Source organism: Archocentrus centrarchus, chromosome 1, assembly GCF_007364275.1.
Source record: "Archocentrus centrarchus isolate MPI-CPG fArcCen1 chromosome 1, fArcCen1, whole genome shotgun sequence".
Taxonomy (NCBI): Eukaryota; Metazoa; Chordata; class Actinopteri; order Cichliformes; family Cichlidae; genus Archocentrus; species Archocentrus centrarchus.
In genome coordinates this window covers 13049705-13071809 of record NC_044346.1, presented here as the reverse complement: position 1 = coordinate 13071809, position 22105 = coordinate 13049705, and the positions used below count along the sequence as shown (strand labels likewise).

Sequence of the window (22105 nt, the reverse complement as noted above, 5' to 3'; positions counted from 1 at the left end):
TACAGTAATGTTTCTGTTAGATTACCTGTTGGAAACAAGGTCTCATGGATGATGTTTGTGGCACTATTTCAGTTATGTTAGCTAATGAGTGAAGAATAGGAGCAGCTACGTTATCTCCTCTATTGTTTTTCTCACATTAATATTAGCGTTCATTCTGAATAGTAAACCTCTTCGTGAACTGAATCGCCTGTAAACTTTTCAGGTGTTTTGGACAAAAAAATGTTATTGATTTAATTTGAAGCCTTATTTGAACTTTTAGACAGAGGCCATTTTTATTTACTTATGTGCACATTATAGTTTCATTTAAAAATAAAAATTGCATTCACTTTAATATGCATTATTTATTTAATATTTATTGTGATGGTCACATTAATGTTAAAAATACATTTGATTAGTTTCAAACTCGTATTTTTATGGGTCATTATTTTAATTGTGAGCAGAGACAACAAGGTGATAGCCACAGGTGGGCAGGCTTGAACAGGTGAGGTAAGATCGAAATAATCGGCTAATCAAAAAATAATTGACAGATTAGTTGACGACCAAAATAATCTTTAGTTACAGCTCTAGTAGCAATACTACAGTATATACATTCTGTAAAAATAAACCTTTACTGAAATAAAAGTATAAATGTTCTGCATTAAAATATGCTTCAAACTCTATATAGTTGTTGAATCATTAAGGTGTACAACCAGCTGGAGCTAATTCACTGTAGCTAAATCGGACTATAATTGTACAAAAGTAAAACATTACAAAAGGTTCCTCCCATCCAGCAAATGGACTGTTGATAGTTTGTATAAATAGCCATCATATGTAAATATCTGTAGCAATAATCTAGGGCTGCTTAAGAGTCTTTAATGACCCACTTTTAACTCCTGATGCTGGCAGTTCAGCTGTCCTCATGCTTTTGGACCTGACTGCAGCTTCTGAGACTGTAGATCGTAGCATTCTTCCGTCACAGCTTGAATCATGTGTGGGTTTTAAAGGGACAGCAATTAAATGGTTCCGGTCATATTCGTCAGATTGGAGTTTCTCTGTCTATTTAGGACAGTATTCATCATCTACGTCTCTGCTCAGTTGAGGGATACCTCAGGGTTCTTTATTTGGTCCCATTCTCTTTGCTTTATATGCTTCCCTTGGGTTTCATTTTTAAAAATCTCGCTTCAACTGTTGTAACTCTTTATTTGCTGGTTGTGATCAGTTGTTACTTCATCGCTTGCAAGCTATTCAAAATGCAGTAGCTGATCTTTTGACAGCAAAGAAACAGCGTGATCACATTACACCCATATTGGCCACCTTACATTGGCTTCCATTCCATTTCAGGATCCAGTTTAAAATTTTATTACTTGTTGTTAAGAGTCTCTATGGTTTGGTGCCTTGTTATTTAACTGAACTTTTCAAACCCTGTATTCCAACCAGAGCACTGAGGTCTACGAACCAACTGCTCTTGAGTATGCCTAGATCCAGGCTTAAAAGCAGAGGCAATAGAGCCTTTTCAGTGGTGGCACCTAATCTTTGTAATAACCTGCCCTTTCACGTAAGAGCAGCCCAGACTCTCAATCATTTTAAATCACTTCAAAAAACGTATTTATATTTGTTTGCTTTCAGATCTAGTTGAGCTGAGTACCCTGGTTTTATTATGCCAGCACAGCTTTTATTTTCTTTGTTCTACTTGATTTTTAATATATATTTATTGTTGATTTAGTGACTGATGTGTAGTATATGTTTTGTATAACCAGTACACCACTTTGATCAACTGAGGTTGTTTAAATGTGCGATAGAAACAAACTTTGACTTGACATGACAAAAGAAAACCCAACAGCTACATCTCAAACTCTACAGGCCTCAGTTAGCATGTTAGATGTTAATGTTCATGACAGCACAATTACAAAAAGACCCAACAAGGGTTTGGAAGGGTTGGAGGAGAAACAACTTCTGCAACAATGTCCTTTGGACAGAGGAGAGCAAAATACATATATTTGGCCATAATGCACAGCATCACATTTGGTGAAACCAAACACAGCACATCAGCACAGACACCTCATACCAACTGTGAGCGCAGTGGTGGAGGGGAGATGACCTGGGCTTATTTTGCAGTCACAGGACCTGGGCACCTTGCAGTCAGTAAAGCAGTGTTGGCTGCATATTATTTGATCTATAATTGTATTAAAAATACTGCAAAAGGCATCAACAACACAAATGCAGTGGAAACCATTCACAGAGTAAGAAAACATATTTTTTTTAACCAGCCTGTAAACATATTTATTTCTGCTGTTAAGGTGCTGTAATTTGACATTTGAAATGCTTTTATTAAAAAAAAGAACAGAAAAGAAAAGAGATCTGCACAGTTCAGATTTTTTTTTTTTTTTTGGATAAAGCCAATTTAAATTTTTTTAAATTAATTATTTGCATTATTATTTATTATTATTTCAAATGCACTTGATTAACTGATCATCAGTGAGTGCAAGCACCTCTATAAAAGTTTTTGGCAGTTTTCTGCTCTGGATCATTCAGCTGTGTGTATATTCTCTATTAGATTATAGAAAATTTGTTTTTCTGGCTGCATCTTTGAGGTAAATAGAAATATTATGTTGTTGCATCATTTTGCACACAATTCCCTGAATTAACCTGGTAGATTTGCTATTTGGTAACCAGTTTTCCCCATAAGAACTCAGTAAACCTCTAAGGGTTTGAACAGTGGCAGGCTGACCTTACACCAAGTGGGAAAAGAAGCTTGTTTAGGAGTGATGGAGCATTTGAAGCCTGTGAAATGCTCTGAGAGCTTTCAGACCTTTCGTTTGATGATCTTTCTACTGATGTTTATATTAGTCACTGTATCTTTTTTATTTTGTGTTGTTTTAACTATACTTTTGTTCTCTAATTTTTTTCTAAACACTACTAAGCTTCTGTTTTATATTCTATCAGTACTGTGTCTGTGGTTGTTTCATAACCAAGACGTCCATTTCCACTCGTCCTCGGCCTGCACACAGACCCCCATCTGTTCCTGCACGCAGCAGCTCTTAAGACTCAATTCATCAGCCCATACAAAGAGGTGTTTAGCTCTGCTCAGACACCTCCTGTGCCATGTGGGTTCATTTTGACTTTGTCTGCACTGTAACAGCTCCCCCAGGTGGACAGCAGGAGTGGGTGTTACAGCTTGTGGTGAAAAGAAACAAAGAGTCCTTTAAATAAATGAGCTTGAAAGCTTGCTACTTGTTTCGCCTCAGCAGAAGAAAAAAGAGTGACACAGAAAAGAGGAGGCCACCACTCACACTTTATTCTTTCTATCTTCACATTTTATGTCTTGGAATAAAAGCTTGAGGGAATTCTACATCGTATACAAACAAAAACACATGCCTGCCCTATTTTCCTTTTGTCTTGCTGTGTGTTTGACAGATTAAAAAAAAAGAAAAAAAAGAAAAAGACTTGGACATGAAACCAGTATCCGCTAATTGTACACAGGTGTAGGTTGAGGGTTCTGCACTCAGTTCGTAGAGTGCAGTAATGTGAGGGGTCAGAACTCAAAACGCGACGGAATGACTCCAGTAGCTTCCACACAGATCCTGCAAAGATCAGCAGGTGGGTCAGTCGCTGGTAATTCCCAACTGAAACAACAAAACAGGCACTCATGAACACATTGTACTAGCCTTTTCAAGCTTAACTTATAAGAAAAAGTCAAACTGTCACATAATTTTATGTTGTAATTTTATCAGCATATTCCTTGCTAAGCTCTCTCCCTCCCCACTTTTCTCTTCTTCTTTTCTCACCCACCTGCGGCTGCTCTGTCGTCTCAGTTTTGGAACCAGTTGATGACGTAGGAGCAGAAGCCCTGGAGGCTCTTCCAGCAGTATTCAGAGGCGAGGCGGGAAGCTGTGGACTCGGGCAGCTCTGTGGGGAGAGCAGTGGTCTTTTCAGGCTTAGGAGTAGTTTTCCTGTTCTGCCGCCCCTTGCCTGGCTGAGGCTTAATGGGTTTCACAGGTTTAGGAGAAGGAACAGGCTTGTTCTGGGCTGGCACAACTGGTTTACGTGGCTCCTGAGCAGGCTTGGAGGGCTTAGAGATAGCGGTCTTGGGCCAAGAGGCCAGCAAGGTCATCTGAGCCTCATCTGGGTATTTTTTGCACATGTGCGGGCGGTAGATCTTAGTTCCCTGACATGCATGGCTCAGTTTCCTCAACTCCCACATCATCTGCGTGAAGTAGTGGCGAGGCTTGTGGTTGTAGGTCTGGCACAAGGTGGGTTTGCCCTGGAAGTCACAGTAGTAAGAGCGTCCTGGGGTTGGTCCCTTGCAGGAGACACGAAGGCGGGTATAGTTCCCGGCTGCAGACACCACCATGGTACAGGAGTCTTTGGTCTTGGTGCTGAATTGGATGGGTTCACCCCAGATGTTGCGCTGCTGCTGCTGCTGTTGCTTGTCAGTGTTGTTGCTGTTGTTGGTTTGCGCATTTGAAACACAAACAGTTGCTGCCAAGACCAGCAGCAACATTCTCAACCCAGCTCTCATGGTAGGGTTCAGCGTAGAGTGACGGATGGGCGAGGATTCAGGGATAATGTGTCCGCACAGAAGGTTAAAGTGTGGAAGTGCAGAAAGCATGTGAGTGTGAATATATAAAGCTGAAGCTCACAAAGAAGGTATTATTCACGTAAACTGTTTTAACCCCTCCCTCACGCTAGAGACACGTCCGCACACACACACACAACGTCCACAAGGTGCGTGTGGCATGTATGAAAGGAAGGGAGAACATAAACTGAGGGATGAAGACAGGAAAGGGGGGGTGGCTTGTAGGAGCCCAGGGAGAATTAAAGGTCTGAAGGACACGTATGAGGCCAAATGGTTGCAAAACATTATGCAGTGTCACATAAAAGGTTCATTGACCATTGATTAGGAGGAGTGCAGTGAGTCCAGATCAGCACTGCAACCTCAGATTCTTTGAAGACTTGAACAGTTGACCCAGTGAAAAGAAAAACTCAAGCTATTCTTTAGATGTTTCGTGACTTTTGTTGTCAAGTTATCTTGAAAGCTGCAAACTAATGAACTTCTGGTAGCTCTCGCAAACCTATACATGACACATCTTGTCATACAGCAGTGTTTTGGTCACAGCTTTGGAAATCTTTGTGAATCAGATCTTTTTATCTCGATAGTTTGAGAGGGTCTGACTGCAGACCTCACTACTTGGGGAGCCCCTAGAGTCTTTGAGCAAACATGGAGAAACAGGATCTCTAGACATGAAGTCTCCAGTTGGACTTTCTTGAAACTTTTAGCCTTCAGGCCAAAAGTGAATGCTGTTAAACACCCTTCTGAAAGTGACTGGATGTGACTTTCTGCTGGGATAAGCTGAAGACCACTTGCGGGAGGTGGTAGAGCAGGTCGTCTGCTAACTGGAACAGCAGTGGTTTGATCCTCAGCTCCTCCAGTTTGCATATTAAAGTGTCCTCAGGCAAGATAGTGTTTTTTCTGTTTTTCAGGTAGTCTGTGATTCACTGAGTGCTCAGAGCAGAAAAGCGCTATACAGGTGGCACCCCACATGCACACAGTGACTCTGCTGGCAGCTATCGCATATGCATGAGTTAATGTTGTGAGCTGCTTGGATTGAGTGTGGACACATGGCGTAGGTCAGCTGCCTGGCAGTTTAACTCTAAATAGCACCCCACCCCACCCCCACCCACTACATAAACACTCCCATTCCTTGGGCACCACCAGGCTGGAGGTCCTGAGTTCAAAGTCAGACCAGACTGAAGATTTCCACATGAGCCAGTGGGTTTGGACACCGATTTGAAGTGTGTATACAGCCTGCTGCAGTGCATAAATGCATGCATGGCCTCAGTACATTCAGGAGTTTTACGTTTACAGCGGTCAGTCTGGTGAAATAGAGAAATTCTGACTGCAAGGGATACTGAGGAGGTGTGTGTTTGTGTGTACAGAGTCTGGACCACATGTTTTCCTAAACTAAGTTTGGTCTTCTATTTCATAGGGTCCAACAGCATCACACCACCTCAACCACCACCTCCATCACTTCCTGCAAACCTACCTCCAGCTGCTGTGTGTGACCACCAGTGATGGTATAGTTACCTTGAAAAAGTCGTCCGACTACTGATTACTCCTTTAAAAAGTAACTTAGTTACTTTACTGATTACTTAATTTTAGAAGTAACTAAGTTAGATTACTAGTTACTTTATTACTTTCAACAGCTGCCGGTCTTGTGCCAAAAGTGATCGTCTGTCATAAAGTGATTCAGATGTTTCTGTGTGCTTTTATGTGTAATGTCTTTGCTTATATTGCTAAACTGAGTGCAGTCAACATGATTTATGAGTGGCTTGGCCACTTCAAATATCTTTATATAACTGTGATGTTATATTTGTTATGATTTCTGCAGCCTCTGAGCCAGATTTCTGTTTAAAAAGAGATTTTTAATATGATATGCAAAAAAAGTGCTGAAATGTGCCTTTATCGAAGTTTCACAAATCAGATCAAGGTTTCACAAATCACAAACTTGGTTTTAAATACTCTGCTATTAGTGCAGAATAATCTAGTCTAGGTTTGAAGTGTGTAGGTGTTGTAGTTTTGGAGCTGGGGCAGTTCTAGTGTGAACCAGATGCAAAAAAAGTGCTGAAATGTGCCTTTATTGAAGTTTCACAAATCAGATCAAGGTTTCACAAATCACAAATTGTGTTTAAAGTATTCTGCTATTAGTGCAGAATAATCTAGTCCAGGTTTGAAGTGTGTAGGTGTTGTAGATTTTTAACTAGAGCAGATTAAAGATGCTGAAGGTAGCGAAAAATTAAGTGGAATGGCCCTTTAGCCATTTCCCGAATCGGAAGCTGCAATCGGAAACCAACTTCAGCTTCGTGTGAAGTGTCATATAATATAGGAAAGTCAAACACAGCTAAAACGATGCTTTCCTTCGTGCTGAAAGTGGTTGCAGACTGCATACTCTTCGCTCATTGGTCAGTCAATGAAACTCTTGCTGATGGGTTTAGTGCCACGCGACAGCGACAAAAGTAGAACATTTTCCAACTTTGTTGTGTGGCGTCGCCTGGTCGCGTGTGCACGTCTACGTGTACGAGCTCGAAATTTCACATGCACGAATGTCGCCGGTCGCTTAGCTGGAGGAGGTCAAGCGATTGTCGCCTCATCGCACAAGCTCCATAGGAAATGAATGGAGAGCGAGCGACGTCGCTCCCCGTGTGTCAAGCCCCTAACGCATTACTATGTATCGCGTTACTGACATCACTGGTGACCACTGTATTCACCCACGTCTGTGTGTGCGACATGGACGTCATCCGGGTTTCAGGACAGTATCAAACTCTTTTTCATTCAGTTTTGCACACAATAACACTTCCTGTGTGTGCATTTCCTGCTAGAATATGTAATTTATTAACAATGTTTATGGAAGAAAAATAAAGATGCTGGGTTTGAGTTATTTACAGAATTGCACCCTCTTCACAAGCCCAGTTGTGTTTCGTTGTGTTTTTCAGACCCTAATATGGCAAAGGCTTCTGGAGGTTTTCTCAAACCTTTGACAACACAAGCAACTAGGCCCTCACTAACACCCCGGTGAGCCGCGATATTTTGTGTCATCCTTAAATCCTGTTAAGGCCCTGATTACCAAACTTTTGAAGCTGAATTTAAAAAAACAACAAACAAGTCACACCCCACAGACAATTTTTTATTACCAATAATCAACAATAAAAACAGGATTGAGTTAAATTTAGTTATATAAAGGCTGATGCAATAGCATAAGCAAACCCCTGTTTATTCATTTAATTTAGCTTCACTCCATATTTTATCCCGTGACTGCCTGTACCAAACAGAGCTGCTGCTGCTTTGGTGCTTAAAGGAATAATTCAACACTTTGTAAAAAGGCCTGTTTTCACTTTCTTCTTGAGTTAGCCGAGAATATCAATAACTCTGCTCTGTGTGGTTAGCTGAAATGTGCACAAAAAGTGTGAAAATGGCTCAAGGGAACAAAACATGTCTTGCTGTCACCCTCTCAGTGTTTTTAAAACCCGAAGTAATAACAGAGGGGCGGGTCTGACTGTGAAAGTGCACTTCATGAGTATATCCTGGATAATCCTTCATTCTGAAACATAATGACCACAATTTACAAAACACTTAATTTTTTAATCATTATGACTCCAAATGAGTGACGGAGCCCATAAACTCAGCAGGAACATGTTTACAGAGGTCACGTCAGAAAGCACCACAAGTCTTTTTGCAACTACAGGTGTGTGCCCCCATGTCAGTGGGTCTTCCTCTTACTCTCCTCTTCCTCTTACTTAGTCAATATGGCGATGATTTAAAGTACACGTAGTGTCCCCACACAGAACGTGTGGACTGTTAGAAGTCCGCTATCCATACTATATAGGTACTATATTGCATGCATGTTTACTCAAATTGAGAAAACAAGATATTAGCCTGCAGGCAGCAGCTCAAAGCACAGCAAGCACGGCTGTTAGCTTGTTTCTAAATCTTTGCCTTTTACTTAGTTGAGCTTTCCAGCTGCTTGAATTTCACAAACACTTCTCATCTAATTCTCGGGAAGAAAGCGAGTGGCTGTTTTTTTCAAAAATGTCAAACCATTCCTTAAAAATATACCTGCTAAATGCAACCGTCTGATGGAAAAGTGTGAGCAATATTACAAATATTCACAGAGGAAAAACAAAGAGAGCTACTACTACAAAAAACTATTTACGTTATAAAATAAAGATTAACAAAAATATATAAAACTTTCAAAAGATTTGAAAGTGTAAAAACTGTACACTTGTGTCACTCCGTTTAAAACTGATCATGTAAGTACAAATTCATTCTCTATGCAGCTAACTATGCAGTCGATGGTGTACAGAATGAAACGGTAAAGGGGTCGAGACAACACTTCATAGGACTACAGTTTGCTGGCATTAGTGGTTTTGTCAAATGGCCTGACGGACAGAGATGCCCTCACAGCACAGTTCATGAATGTTCTTCCCTTTTGTCCTTGGAAGTGTTAGGAGAGCTGAATAGGAAGCCTAAACAGCCCGGTGATCCTGAAAAGAGGAGTGCTTTTTGAGAAATAAAGTGCGATTACTCAGATATGAAATATAAGCAGAGATACAGGTGAGCCACTTACCACAGGGGAACGTCAGTTCCAGTTCTCCTGTCCACTGTAGAAGAAACAAAATAACAGTAAATCAACATAAACTTCTGGAAATAAATAAAACTATGACACATGTGCACTCCCTTTGTTTTTTTTTTTGTTAAGTGGGCAATCCAAAATGTAGAGAATGATTAGAAAATATTATAACAACACTGTCATACATCAGCTATTCCCAAACTTATACAGACGTTGTGCTTGTTAAAGTTGATTCTCTATTAATAGCTTCCAGCAGCTGTTATATACATGATGACATACACATAATATACACTATTGCCAAAAGTGATGGGGAATGACATAAACAACTCAGCCACGAAGCGTGTGGGGTCAGTGGACAGGTCACCAACACACTCCTAACACCTTGTAGAAAGCCTTCACAGAAGAGCTGAAGCTGTTACTGCAGCAAAGGGTGGGCTGTCACACTAAAACTTATGGATTAAAAATGGATGTCAGTCAAGTTTATATGCATGTGAAGGCAGATGAGCAAATACTTTTGGCAATACAGTGTATATATAATTTGTAACGATTTGAGTGCTATAAAAATAATTCCTAAAAGCTTTAGATGTTGATAATCCTGGTACCCCAGGCAGTTTATATAGTAAGTATCAGATTGATTAATGAATTAGGGAACAGACAAACATATGCTATGATCATTACAAGAAGATTATTGTAAATGACTTTCTGTGCCTCACCTGCACTACTATCAAAGTATAACCAGGGGGCCGTGGCCCTTTTAGGAATCACTTTTATATATGTTTGAAGATAAAATGTATAAACAGGAATTATGGTCATATCGATTATAGATGAAATTAGTGCAGGCCACAGACTTGCACATTAAACATAAAGGCTGCCAGAATTATTCATTTTCAAAAGCTGCAATTTGCTGTGAGGCTTTCACCTGCACACATTCAGAGACAGAGGTTTTGCTTTTGAGCCCTCACTATGATTTCACAATTTGTGGAGAAAACTAACTTATGGCATGAAGTAGTTTCTTTCTTTTTTTTTTTTTTTTAAGTATTTTAAAATATTTTGGGCTGCTCTCTTATTTAGAAGGAGCTGCAACAGCACGTAGCTCTGCATGTTTGATTTGACAGATTTTTTTTTTTTTTTTTTTTTTTTTTTACACTGTATGTCCTTCCTGACACAATCCCAAAGGAATCTTTCTCCTTCTGGGATTGAACTGGGATCTTTTGCTTGTTAGGGCCACTGTTTTTTTAAAAAAAAAGTATTTAAAAATGCTTTTCTCTAACATTAGATTGTTTCATTTTTGGTCTGAAGAGCTGTCACAATCCAACACAAGAAACATGTTTAAGAAAAATATCGAAGCCCCACGTTTTTCTCTGTCTTGTCCTGTTACGTTTGTTTTGTCCTTTATCTGGCAAACACAACAGCATGTCAAGCACACAAGTAAATATTTTTCTCTCTTCCTGCACAGCGTTGTCTGAATGCTGAACAAATCCAAGGAAGAAAACGGGTCAAACTGAGGCAGAGTTTGGATCCCTGACACATGACGGTGTCACATGGATATAAGGAGTTACCTCTGTCACAGATAACTTTGTTTTAGTGTGGCTCTGATGTTTGAGTGCACTGACGGATGAAGAAAAAAAGAAGGAACACAGGCAGGAAAAAGAAGAGAGTTTGTCTCTGGGTGAAAACACAGTGGTAGGATGATTGGTGGATCTTGGTTGGTTGGTTGTTAGCGTTGCTATGAGGGTTAGTGGAGCATTATCAGTGATCATCAATACCTCATCAGTGGGGAGAGCGTTCCTGTGGGTCACCAGACTGAGTAGCTCGGGGGGGCAGAGGCCCGAGGGAACCGAGTCAGAGTGTCACAATAGGGAGAGCTAAATGCGCAGACGCACACACACACACACACACACACACACACACACACACACACACACACACACACACACACACACACACACACAATCTTTACATGTGGAAAAATCCCATGTAGTTAAAAAAAAAAGTTGACATGTCTCCAAATATCCCTCCACCAATTAACACTCGAGCATGCAAGCCAGCAGATTTAGCTGCCCACGGCTCGTACCTGATGGTGAAGTTTCCATGGATATCACACACCTGTTCACCATGATTACCTGTATTAGCCATACTGCAACAGAAGAGTGAGGGAGGACAGATGAGAAAGAGAATGGGAAGACTCCTGTGAAAGTAACAAGGATGGAGTGATCCACAGAGAGCATTGCTCACGTCGGGAAGAAGACGGCGAGGAGTGACGGGGAAGACCATGAAAAGAGATAAGATGCTGAGTTTGTGATTTCAGGTGGAAGAGTGAGAAAGCTGTGAAGTAATCCAAAGATGAAGAATCCCGTACTGAAAAGCGAGCAGGTGCATGGGAGAAGATGACCAGGTGTGGGAATAATAGACAAGCATTAAAGTGCAACAAGCCATGGGTAAGAGGAGCTGAAGCAGGCGGATACAACAAGAGGAGAAAATATGATATATCATTGTGTCCATGAAAAGGAATAATGGATAGAGAAAAAGGAAAAAGTATTAATGAATTTGGCTTTGATCTACATCAGAAAAGACTGAACAATGAACATTTCTCTCTTTCTGTTTGGACTCACTCCTCAAAGACGTCCTCTGTGTCCATCCTCCTGTAATACTTGGCCAGTTTGACAGAGAAGATGATGCTGGGGATCAGCAGGATGCAGCAGCCTCCCAGACCAAACCAGAATGTGTTCTGGAAAAAAAAAAAAAAAAAAATACCAGTAATCACTCACATGTTATTAGATTTGATTGTTTACTGTTGCCTTTAAACACTGAACTCTGAGTTAGATTCTTAGTGCTAAAATACTTTTGAGCTTTTCAAACATAGCTGTGTTTTCAGATTCTTTATGTAAATAAGAGTACAGTAGCAGTGTGCTGTTAGAAAATTGTACTTGAACTATCAATAGCACTCATGCAGCCAAATATCCCTTGGAAGGGATAACCAGTGTTTTCTTGTTGTAGCTGGAGGAGGTGAACTTCATTTTGACACCTGTACTCAGTTTTGCATAATAAAAAAATAAATAAATCACTGCACCATTTATGACCCACCTGCTTCATACTGCTGCAACACTGCTGTACACTATACAGTCCTGTGAAAAACTAAGTACAGCCTGTGAATCAGTAACTTCTATAATCAACCTTAAGTAAGTAAGTAAGTAAAATTTATTTATATAGCACCTTTCTAGATAAACTCACAAAGTGCTTTACAACAATTAAAAGAAAACAGTGATACACAATAAAACACACACAAACCACTAGTTAAAAGCAAGCCTGTACAAATAAGTCTTGAGCTGTTCTTTAAATGATTCAATAGAGTCCACAGATCTCAGGTGTAATGGTAGTGTATTCCACAATTTAGGAGCTGCAACCTTGAAAGCACAGTCTCCCTTAGTTTTTAGTCTAGAGCGTGGAACCACCAACAGATTTTGGTCAGAAGACCTCAGCAGTCTGTGTGTTATGTATGGTTGTAAGAGCTCACTAATGTATTCAGGCATTTGACCATGCAGAGCTGTGAAAGTGATCATCAAGATCTTAAACTGGAATCTGAACTTTATGGGAAGCCAGTGCAGAGATGACAAGACAGGTGTCACATGAGACCACTTAGGGGATCCATTAAGCAGCCTGGCAGCAGCATTTTGGACCAACTGCAGGCGATCCAAAGATGATTTGCTGAGACCAATGTAGAACGAATTACAGTAGTCCAACCGAAAGGAGACAAAAGCATGAATAGAAATTTCCAATTCAGGTTTGGACACCATTCAACTGAGGCGGGCAACATTTCGTAAATGAAAAAAGCAGGATCGCACAAGGCTATTAACATGTTTTTCAAAGCTAAGAGCTTGGTCAAATGTAACACCTAGGTTTCGGACATTTGACTGAACCATTGATGATAAAAAACCAAGATTGTTTATCACAGTGGGAACAAAGCTATCAGGTGCACAAACAAGAACTTCAGTTTTCCCAGTATTAAGTGAAAGGTAGTTAGCAGCTATCCAGTTCTTTACAGCCTCAACACAATTCTGAAGAATAGATAGTTTTTTAACGTTCTGTGGAGAAAAGGAAATATACAGCTGAATATCATCAGCGTAACAATGATATGAGACCTCTTTAAATGTGCCTAAAATGTCTCTGAGAGGTAGTAAATACAAAGAGAACAAGATAGATCCCAAAACAGAGCCTTGGGGCACACCACAGGACAGAGCAGCAGATGAGGATGCAAAACTATCAGCAACCACTGAGAAGCTTCTGTCTGAGAGGTAAGAGCGAAACCAATCTAAGGCTGACCCAGAGATGCCCACCCATGTCCTTAACCTGTCAATTAAAATGTTTTGATCTACTGTGTCAAATGCTGCTGATAAGTCTAGGAGAACAAGAACAGCGTAATCACCTGCATCTCTTTTCATTAAAATATCATTAGAGACTCTTAGGAGAGCAGTTTCAGTAGAGTGCAGGTTACGAAATCCAGACTGAAACTTATCGAGTATGTTATATTTAGCTAACATAACATTTAGCTGTTTGGCCACAACTTTTTCTAAGACTTTTGATATAAAAGAAAGCTTTGAAACTGGTCTAAAATTTTGAGGAAGTGAAGGATCAGCATCAGGCTTTTTCAATAGGGGGTGAATTAGCATCACACAGGACACAATAATTTTCTGTATGACTTCATCAGTCTCTTACATCATTGTGGAGGAATTCTGGCCCATTCTTCTTTACAACATTGCTTCAGTTGGATGTCCCAGTTTTAGTCTAGCTGTCAGACAGATGACCTCACATTTGACTCTAGAATACTTTATTATACAGAGGAGTTCATGGTTGACTCAATGACTGCCAGGTGCCCAGGTCCTGTGACTGCAAAACAATCCTTGATCATCAGCCGTCCACCGCTGTACTTTGTTTGGTTTTCTCCAAACAAGGTGCTGCATTAAACATCTCCACTCTGCTCTTGTCTGTCTAAAGGACATTGTTCCAGAAGTCTTATGTTCTGTTCAGATGCAACTTGGCAAACCTAAGCTGTGCTGCTATGTTTGTTTTATTTTTTTTTTAAGATGGAAGAGTGTTCTCTCCTGGCAGCCTACTGAATAAGCCATTGTAGTTCCCCTTTTTTAAATTGTGCTGTCATGAACTTTAACATTGAACATGTTAACTAAGGCCTGTAGATTCTGAGATGTAGCTCTTGGGGGTTTTTTGCAGGTTCTCTGAGCATTGCACAGTCTGACCCTGGAGTGAATTTACTGGGACATTCATTACTGAGAAGATTGTGGCACTGTATTAACACACACCTACAAACTGCTAAAACCTTTTATAGAGGTGCTCACACTTGCTCACAATCAATTAATCAAGTGCATTTGATTACTATCCCCTGGCTGCTACTTACTCCCTTAATTCCTATGGAAGTAGTAAGGCTCTACTTAGTTTTTCAAAGGACTGTATAGAGTTCTATAAAAAAATTAATTACCTCAGAAATGTACTGATGTACAGGTTTAAAGTAGTAGACTAAAACAGTAACTGTAAAGTAACTGCAAATACTTAAGTTCCTGTACTTTGTTACTATCCAACACTGCTCAAATCAAGGTACATTTTAATATAATCGTTAGGGAATATATAACCTTGTATTCAGTGAAATGTCAGGAGTGTCAATATTAAACTCTAAAATGCCCAAATAACTTTATGGACAGACGAATTAATAATGAAACTGTTTGCTGTACTACTACTAGTGTCACATTTTTTTTTTCTGCTGTATTTCACACAAGGAAACACACATGCTGAAAAGCACATCTACATGTACAGTAGCTCCAGGCAGAGCATTAATTGAATTCCTGTTTGCAGTGCCCACAGTCTTTGGTTTGTTTGAGCTCATTAAACTCTCAGGAACTTGCGTACATGATATACAAGCAGATATGTAAACATCAACCGTTACAACTCCACAGGGTCAGGAGTGAAACCATTGAAGAATCCGTGTGTGTGTGTGTGTGTGTGTGTAAATTCCCGGCCCTGACACAAAACAGGCTTTATTTCATCTCAATGTTTGTGAACAACTTAAGAACCCAGAACTCCCCAAACGGTTCACATAAAGATACCATTATATTTTTAGTTTACATCCAGACACATGAAGGTACATGCACTGTACAACAGCCTAATCACATCCACACAAACATGTAACCACAGTGACGACTTACCACTGAGTCAGTTATGAAGCTGCATCCTACTATTTCCATGCTGTCCACAATGTTGCTGATGGGTTTACACTGGGCTACTTCTGCAGTTAGCTGTAGGAAAAATACACACATGCTGGCTGATCTCACCTCAGAGTTCACATTTCTGACTTCAAGCTAAATCAACAGCTCTCAACTTACTAAAACATAAACACTTTGTTTAACTTAATTAAATTAAGCACAGGCTGAGCTAATCTGAATGGGCAGAGGAACTCTACAGTAAACTGCACACAAAGACATTGAGAGAAACACTAGAGAAAAATGAGTACTCACAGAGTTTTTAACCCATTCTGTGTACTGTTTGAAGTATCCCACCAAACCCTGCACGTACATCTTTGTTTCCTATAACCACAAAAAAAACAGTTAGGAATACTGGCTATGATCAGAGTTGAGACTTTAAGCTCAGGAGTCAATTTCCCTGCTGGATAAAGATGAGCTCTTACCATGATAATGACATTCTTAGTCAGTGAATTGAGTTTGGATTGCAATCACAAATGTTTGTTTAATGTGATCAGTGTGCTTACAACGGCACTTAGAGAGGCCACAGAAAAGCAAGTCATTTTATTCCGAGGCAACAAATGTGGTACCAGAGAACAAAATCTGACATCCAATTCAAAAAAAGGATGTTAAAAAAAAAAAAAGGAGAGTATAGGGAGACAAAGACAAAACACACACTGGTGGGAGGGAGAATACAGTTTAACTACATGCAGTGTTGGTGTAAAGACACCTGGGGAGAGAAAAGACAGGAGTGGAGAAGAAGCACTCAGTGCATCATCTGAGCCTTTAGCAGCATAACTGAGGGAGGGTTCAGGGTCACCTGATCCAGCTCTAACTATAAGCTTTATCAAAAAGGAAAGTTTTGAGGCTAATCTTAAAAATAGAGAGGGTGTCTGTCTCCCAAATCCAAACTGGGAGCTGGTTCCACAGAAGAGGGGCCTGAAAGCTGAAGGCTCTGCCTCCCATTCTACTTGGAGAAACTCTAGAAACCACAAGTAGTATGAGAACAAACTGCTACACTGGGTTAGTATGGTACTATGAGGTCTTTAAGATTATTCAAGACTTTGTGAGGAGAAGGTTTTTATAAACATTTATGCGTGGCAAATTAGGCTTGTGAAAAAAAAAAAACAAATCTGTAATCCATTGGTTGAGATTTACTTTCACTGAAAGCACCCTTCTTTTTGCTGTGTGTTCAAAAGTTATCTTTAAATTCTCCACGTTACCATGTTATAATGAAGCACCGATTGATGTACCTGCTTTACAACATGGGAGGCATTATGAGCGATGAGGTACTCTGCTGCATCAATGGCACTCAGGACATTTGTGACTTTGACCTCAGAGAGAAAAGGAAAGAAAGATTCATTCACTGAAAGAGGTGGGCCTTTAAGGAAATAATTGTTTACACTGCTATTTGTGGGCTATTAAAACAGTTTTTGTCAGTCTCACTGGCAGGTCGGTGGATGTCCTCTGTAGCAGTTTGATACTCTGGTTCAGGGTACTCTGTGTGAGAACACAAAAACAGTCACACAGTGAAACAGACACATGCATAAGTGCATCCTTATTTACAGATACAGATCCATCACACCACGCCACTGCTGTCACAACATGAAGCACGTCGCTAAGACAACACACGCAAAAATCACTGTCACAGTGCCGTACATCGACAGCAGCTTACCCGCGCTCTGACATATTTCTGTCACCATTGTATGAAAGAAAAAGGGGGAAAAAAAGAAGGAACATTGAGGAACAGGGCAAAAAATAGACTGTGTAGTCTTTGAAGTCCTTCTTTGTTTATCAGAATTACATAATTAGTGTTTTCCCCCATCAAAATAATGCTTTCACACTTGAAAACAGATCAGTTGTAATGCTACACTTTCGCCTCATTCAGTCTGTCACTTGCCAGCAGCTTGCTTGTGTGTCTGCTAGCCTCAATCACAAGTTCTCTTGCTACACGGGATGAGATGCTGCTAAAATCAGGATCATGGGAGAGAAACTTCATGCAGCATTAAAAAAAAAACAAAAAACAAGGTTGCACTAACTCAGTGTTATCTTCACCTCCTCTCCTCACCTCTGCCCTGTGTGTGTCTGTTTCATTAACAGACACAGCCTTTGGCTTAATCAAGTCTCCAAAAGCTAATAATGCGTTTCTAATCTGAGGTAAACCTTTCTCCGAATTGCCAGCTCTGACAAGTTGGCACCATCCTGCAAGATAAGGCAAAAATGCTTAGCCACTGCACTGACTGCTTGTTTCATGTGTTCTAGCATAAAAACCCACATGGACACATTAACAGATACGATTCTCAGTGGAGGCAAAAAAAAAAAAAAAAAAAAAAAAAAAAAAAGGGGTAAAAAGTTTTCCATTTTTTTATGTTACTTCTGTTAATGATCGTGTGATGAGTGAACCAAAAGCTGCCAGGAAATTACTACATAAAAATTAACAAGTGATTGGCATCATGTTGGTGGTAGCTGAGTATCTAAAATAAGACACTAAAATTTGGTTAAGGACTTGAATGTATCTAATCTTAGCGTTGTTGGTATTTGTGCTGTGGGTTGTTGATTACCATTGCTTGCTCCAATGGCACCACCTGATCCCTGTGAATGGCCCTAATACTGCTGGCGTGGCCTCTCAGTGCGTTCTCCAGAGCACCACGTGGCTGTAAACAAACACAGAGTTAAGGACAAAATATTTTGTTGCAGACACATATTGTTTCGGTTTCTATGATAATTTAGAATAGATTTTTAGTCTTTAAGGTAACAGAGTGAATTTATTATCCTTTGTTTCACGTAATAAGTACATATGCAAACGTATCCCTGTGTAACAGGCCCATGTGCCTTTAAATGGTACAAATCAGAACCCATGCAAGTGCCATTAATTTGTGCAGTGAGCATGGAGTCAAAGTTCCTTCAACAAAGCTGTCTGAATATATGTTTATCATTGCTGGTCTTGCATGTATATATGGCATTCCTATTGTATTCAACCAGCTGTCAGTATTACATGAACTACATCTAAATGCATACAATATATAGATACTGATCTGCTATTTGTGTACGGACTCTAAGAAGGACAATAATGAGACACTCACCAGTTGGTCAGCCTGAGCCTCCAGGTCACTACAGAAGGACAGCAGATCTATTACGGTGACCCCTTTATTTACCTAAAAACCAGGAATTCAAACATGAGTAATGGTTAGGATATGGATGGTTTAGATAGGGTTTGTTTGAAGGGAGGGGGTTATTAGGTGTAGCCAAAATTAATTGCATTTTAATCATGTATACTAACAAAATAAGTTTATATTTAAAAACCCTTTTTTATTAACTAAGAGAAATACAATTTGCAGAACAAATAAGCTTTAACTGAGAAATTCAGTGTATACGTGTGTGTGTGAACATCAAAGATTATCGTTGCATTAATACTGTATGAAAGGATAACTAGGGGAGAGAAGTGCTTTTTGTGGCCAGATATAAGGGAAGTAATACAGTGTGTATCACTGACATGCAGCATGAACACAACTACATGTGCACACAGGTCACCTCAGCAAGATAAGCCTGATAGTCGATCTGTCCAATTCCAGAGTTGGCAAAGTTGATGAGGTTGTCTCTGCCAGACTGCTCCAGCAGCATGACACCCTGCAGGTCCACCTGCACACTTTCAAACACTTTGGCCAGGTCCCTGTTGTACTGTTGTGAAACAAACATGTAAATTAGACTACCATGATGTAATTTACCTTCCTCCATCAATGCATCTGTGATGGGGATGGACAATAAAGCGACTCTTACCACTGTTCTGTTCAGGAAGGAGTTAATGTTGAACATGGTCTCTAGTTGCAGAGCGTGATACAGACCATTGTTCTCATAGCACTCCCTATGAGACAAAACCATGGATGAGCAGGCACGCACACACACACACACACACACACACGCACACGCACACGCACACGCACACAGTGAATGTTAATGTGTTGTGCAGAGGTAATTATTTTCTTACAAAAAAATTTGTACCATTTAACATGTATATATTTTTACGTTATGCACACTGTAATTGATTTAGCTGTTGACTTGTTACCTGTACATGCTGCCCAAAGTTAAATCAATATTTGGATTCTGGAACAGCATCCCAGGTAGGAAGTTCTTTTTTTCAGGATGGACCAGGAATGGCGTATCAATGATCTACAGGTACAGACACACACACACACATGGAAGCAGTGTTGTCTCTTTTATGGCTCAGATAAAAAGTGAACATAAGACAATTTGGGAAAAAATGTTTGTGCATTCAGTACCTTAAACAGCTGTCGGTTAGCCAGAGGTTCACATATCAGCTTCTCCACGTTGCCACCCACAACAAACAGGGTGGTAATGATGGCCATCAGCACACAGGCAAAGATAAAAGAGAAGCCAACACCACTGCAAGAGTAAAAGAGAGAGACTGAGAGACAAAAATCTGATTGTTTTTTTTTGTTGTTGTTTCCTGACATTTATAACAGAACACATTCCTTTAAGGGTCCAACTTTGACTAAAGCAGCACTACTCTAAAGAAAAAATACTCTGAAACTCTTGGCACCTAAAGACACATGATTGAACTTTTTTATGTAGACTTTTCTGTGAATTACAGACTTTATAACTTTTAGATCACCGGCTTTGTTCTATGACTGTAAGTTAAATGGATTGAAGCCACTTTTACAGTTTTAAGTTGATCATGGAAAAAAAAAAAAAAAAGTCTATGATCCCTTCAGGTGAGTGTTGTGGTGGAAACCTACGCCATCAGCAGGTTTCCCCCGGTGTTTGACAGGCAGCCACGGGTTGTCGGGGTAGCTTGTTTGTCATAGCCACAGTTACCACACAGCAGGCCGAGGATGTTAAAGGCCAGCACCAAGACGACCATGCAGAGCACCGCCACACAGGCGATCCACCTGAAGGATAAACAGAGAGGTTTAATAAGTGCAGGCAGCAACTTGAACCGGATTCGTCCACCACACGTTTAGGATAAGATCATTTTTTTTTCCCCCAGCTGACTGGACTTGAAATCAGGATTTTACAGCGAGAGGAACCAAGTGTTTAAAAGGTGGATAAAGGCACACATTTTCAGACAGTCTCAAATGTACTAGTGTTACAGAAAGGGGATTTCCAATGGGCATTTTAATTGTCCCTAAATAATAACCATACCTGAACATTAATGTGTTCATACAGTAACAGCCAAGTCTTGTTTCTTTGAGACTACTGTTAACATTTTAGGGACCACAGTTTTTAATCCAAGATGAGTCCCCACAATTTCTTAAAATGTTAATACATTTTTAAATACAAACACAAACCTGTAAAAATCAATTTGGTCCATTTGGGGGTAATAGGACTCAATAACCTTGTGTCTTTCATTTAGGAAAATGGTGAAATTTGCCAGAGAAGCTTCCACTGGGAACATCTTGGAGAAGCCAGTTATCTCTGCACCAATCTTATCCAGCATGCCTTTTACTCCTATGAACAAACAATGACAACAATTAAAAAAAAAAAAAAAAAAAAAGACACAAATAAATGGATCCTTTAGATCAACTAGGTAGGCGGGAGGTACTTTCTCCTCCAAAAGTATTGGAACAGTGAGACCAATTCCTGTCTTCTGAACTGTGTATCAGATCCAGATGCAAGTATCTGGAAATAAAAGCTGAGATGTTGATCTTTTGTCTCATTTTCATCTTTTAATGTCAAACTCAAATGTTTTCAGTCTACAGTAAAAATAAAGGGATTGGCCTCACTGTTCCAAAGCCTTTGGAGGGGAATTCAATAAGGTCAGGAGAAATAAGGATGGGGTTACCAACAGAACGGAAAGACTTACGAGGCAGGGCTGTGGTTTCGTTATCCACAAGTGTGCATGGAAGAAGAAAGAACAGGAAAGACTTTTATACTCACTCTTAACTCATTTACAAAGCAGAGCTAAAAGCTGAGAAAGCACATGCACACACACATTTGTGTACCTGCAACAATGTTTTTAGTTTGCTCTTTAACCAGTCTTGGTGTGTCATTAAAGGATGCGTAACCCTAGAGGTGATCAGAATCAGAGAAAATAAAGATGATAGGTGACACAGAAAATTTTAGGTTGTAGAGGATGATGATGATGATGAACAGGAGACAGACACTAACCCTTTGTACAATGTTGCTCAGATCTGTTTTCAGAACAGTATTGACATTGGCCAAAGCATGATTGACATCTGGGAGCTGACAGACAGAAAAATGAAGGAGAGGGAGGATTAGTAAGCCTGGAGATGCTTCACACAGTTAAAACCTTTGATTTTGTTGTGTGTGTGTTAGACAGCATATTGATTCTCATCACCTTGGAGAAGTCAGCATTGATTCCCAGCTGAAAAAGTGTGGCGCGGATGGCATTGCAGGTGTGCGACACAGCTCCGTTGGTGCAGGCGGGGTCAGACAGGGTGTTGGACAGAGAGGCACGCTCCCCTGACAGGCTGGCCTGAAGTTTTCCCACCCCCTCCTGCAGCACCTCCAAGGAGGAGCTGACGTTCTCCAGGGCCTCTTTGGTCTCACGCATGGCTACAAACAACACAGGAGGATAAAAATGTGAAACAATTTAGACTATATGTGTACCGGGCTTTGAGCTTTATTCATGTTTTCCTTTACTAAAATGACCATAAAACTTTCAAATTACTCTGACCATAGATGAACAACTCACAGAGGAAAACCACAACAAAAGACTGTTTCTAACTTAACACAAACACAACACAAACACTGCACCACTGAGTCCCAATCAGCTCA

The 22105-nt window shown here is 40.2% G+C and overlaps 2 protein-coding genes across 10 annotated transcripts in view; both read right to left on the bottom strand.

Annotated features, from left to right (window-relative positions):
- Positions 1–3251: 3251 nt before the first annotated feature.
- fgfbp2b (fibroblast growth factor binding protein 2b) lies at positions 3252–4613 on the bottom strand. Its single transcript, XM_030740959.1, has 2 exons — positions 3769–4613; positions 3252–3602 (listed from the first exon to the last, which is right to left on the bottom strand). The coding sequence occupies exon 1, from the start codon at positions 4586–4588 to the stop codon at positions 3788–3790; it is 801 nt and encodes a 266-aa protein (XP_030596819.1). The 5' UTR covers positions 4589–4613; the 3' UTR covers positions 3252–3602; positions 3769–3787.
- Positions 4614–7640: 3027 nt separating this feature from the next.
- prom1b (prominin 1 b) overlaps positions 7641–22105 on the bottom strand; it is a 28050-nt gene continuing 13585 nt past the window's right edge. For 3 of the 9 annotated variants that reach the window (XR_004021649.1, XR_004021664.1, XR_004021682.1), the window contains 22 exons: positions 21666–21883; positions 21476–21550; positions 21310–21373; positions 21171–21179; positions 20656–20815; positions 20104–20256; positions 19627–19750; positions 19413–19516; positions 19127–19211; positions 18881–19027; positions 18433–18504; positions 17911–18003; positions 17250–17342; positions 17025–17042; positions 16796–16849; positions 16603–16683; positions 15626–15694; positions 15317–15406; positions 11717–11832; positions 10871–11552; positions 9102–9135; positions 7641–9018 (listed from right to left, as the gene is read on the bottom strand). Coding sequence is in view for 2 of the 9 variants with exons in the window: in XM_030757543.1 (XP_030613403.1) it covers positions 9114–9135; positions 11717–11832; positions 15317–15406; positions 15626–15694; positions 16603–16683; positions 16796–16849; positions 17025–17042; positions 17250–17342; positions 17911–18003; positions 18433–18504; positions 18881–19027; positions 19127–19211; positions 19413–19516; positions 19627–19750; positions 20104–20256; positions 20656–20815; positions 21171–21179; positions 21310–21373; positions 21476–21550; positions 21666–21883 (1847 nt within the window). In the remaining 7 variants the exon portion in view is untranslated. The remainder of the gene's footprint in view (positions 9019–9101; positions 9136–10870; positions 11553–11716; positions 11833–15316; positions 15407–15625; positions 15695–16602; positions 16684–16795; positions 16850–17024; positions 17043–17249; positions 17343–17910; positions 18004–18432; positions 18505–18880; positions 19028–19126; positions 19212–19412; positions 19517–19626; positions 19751–20103; positions 20257–20655; positions 20816–21170; positions 21180–21309; positions 21374–21475; positions 21551–21665; positions 21884–22105) is intronic. The other 6 variants (XR_004021665.1, XR_004021675.1, XR_004021674.1 and 3 more) reach the window with 4 other exon arrangements.

Excerpts from the sequence above, each read along its gene's own strand:
- fgfbp2b (XM_030740959.1), bottom strand. The coding sequence starts at position 4,588 with ATGCTTTCTGCACTTCCACACTTTAACCTTCTGTGCGGACACATTATC.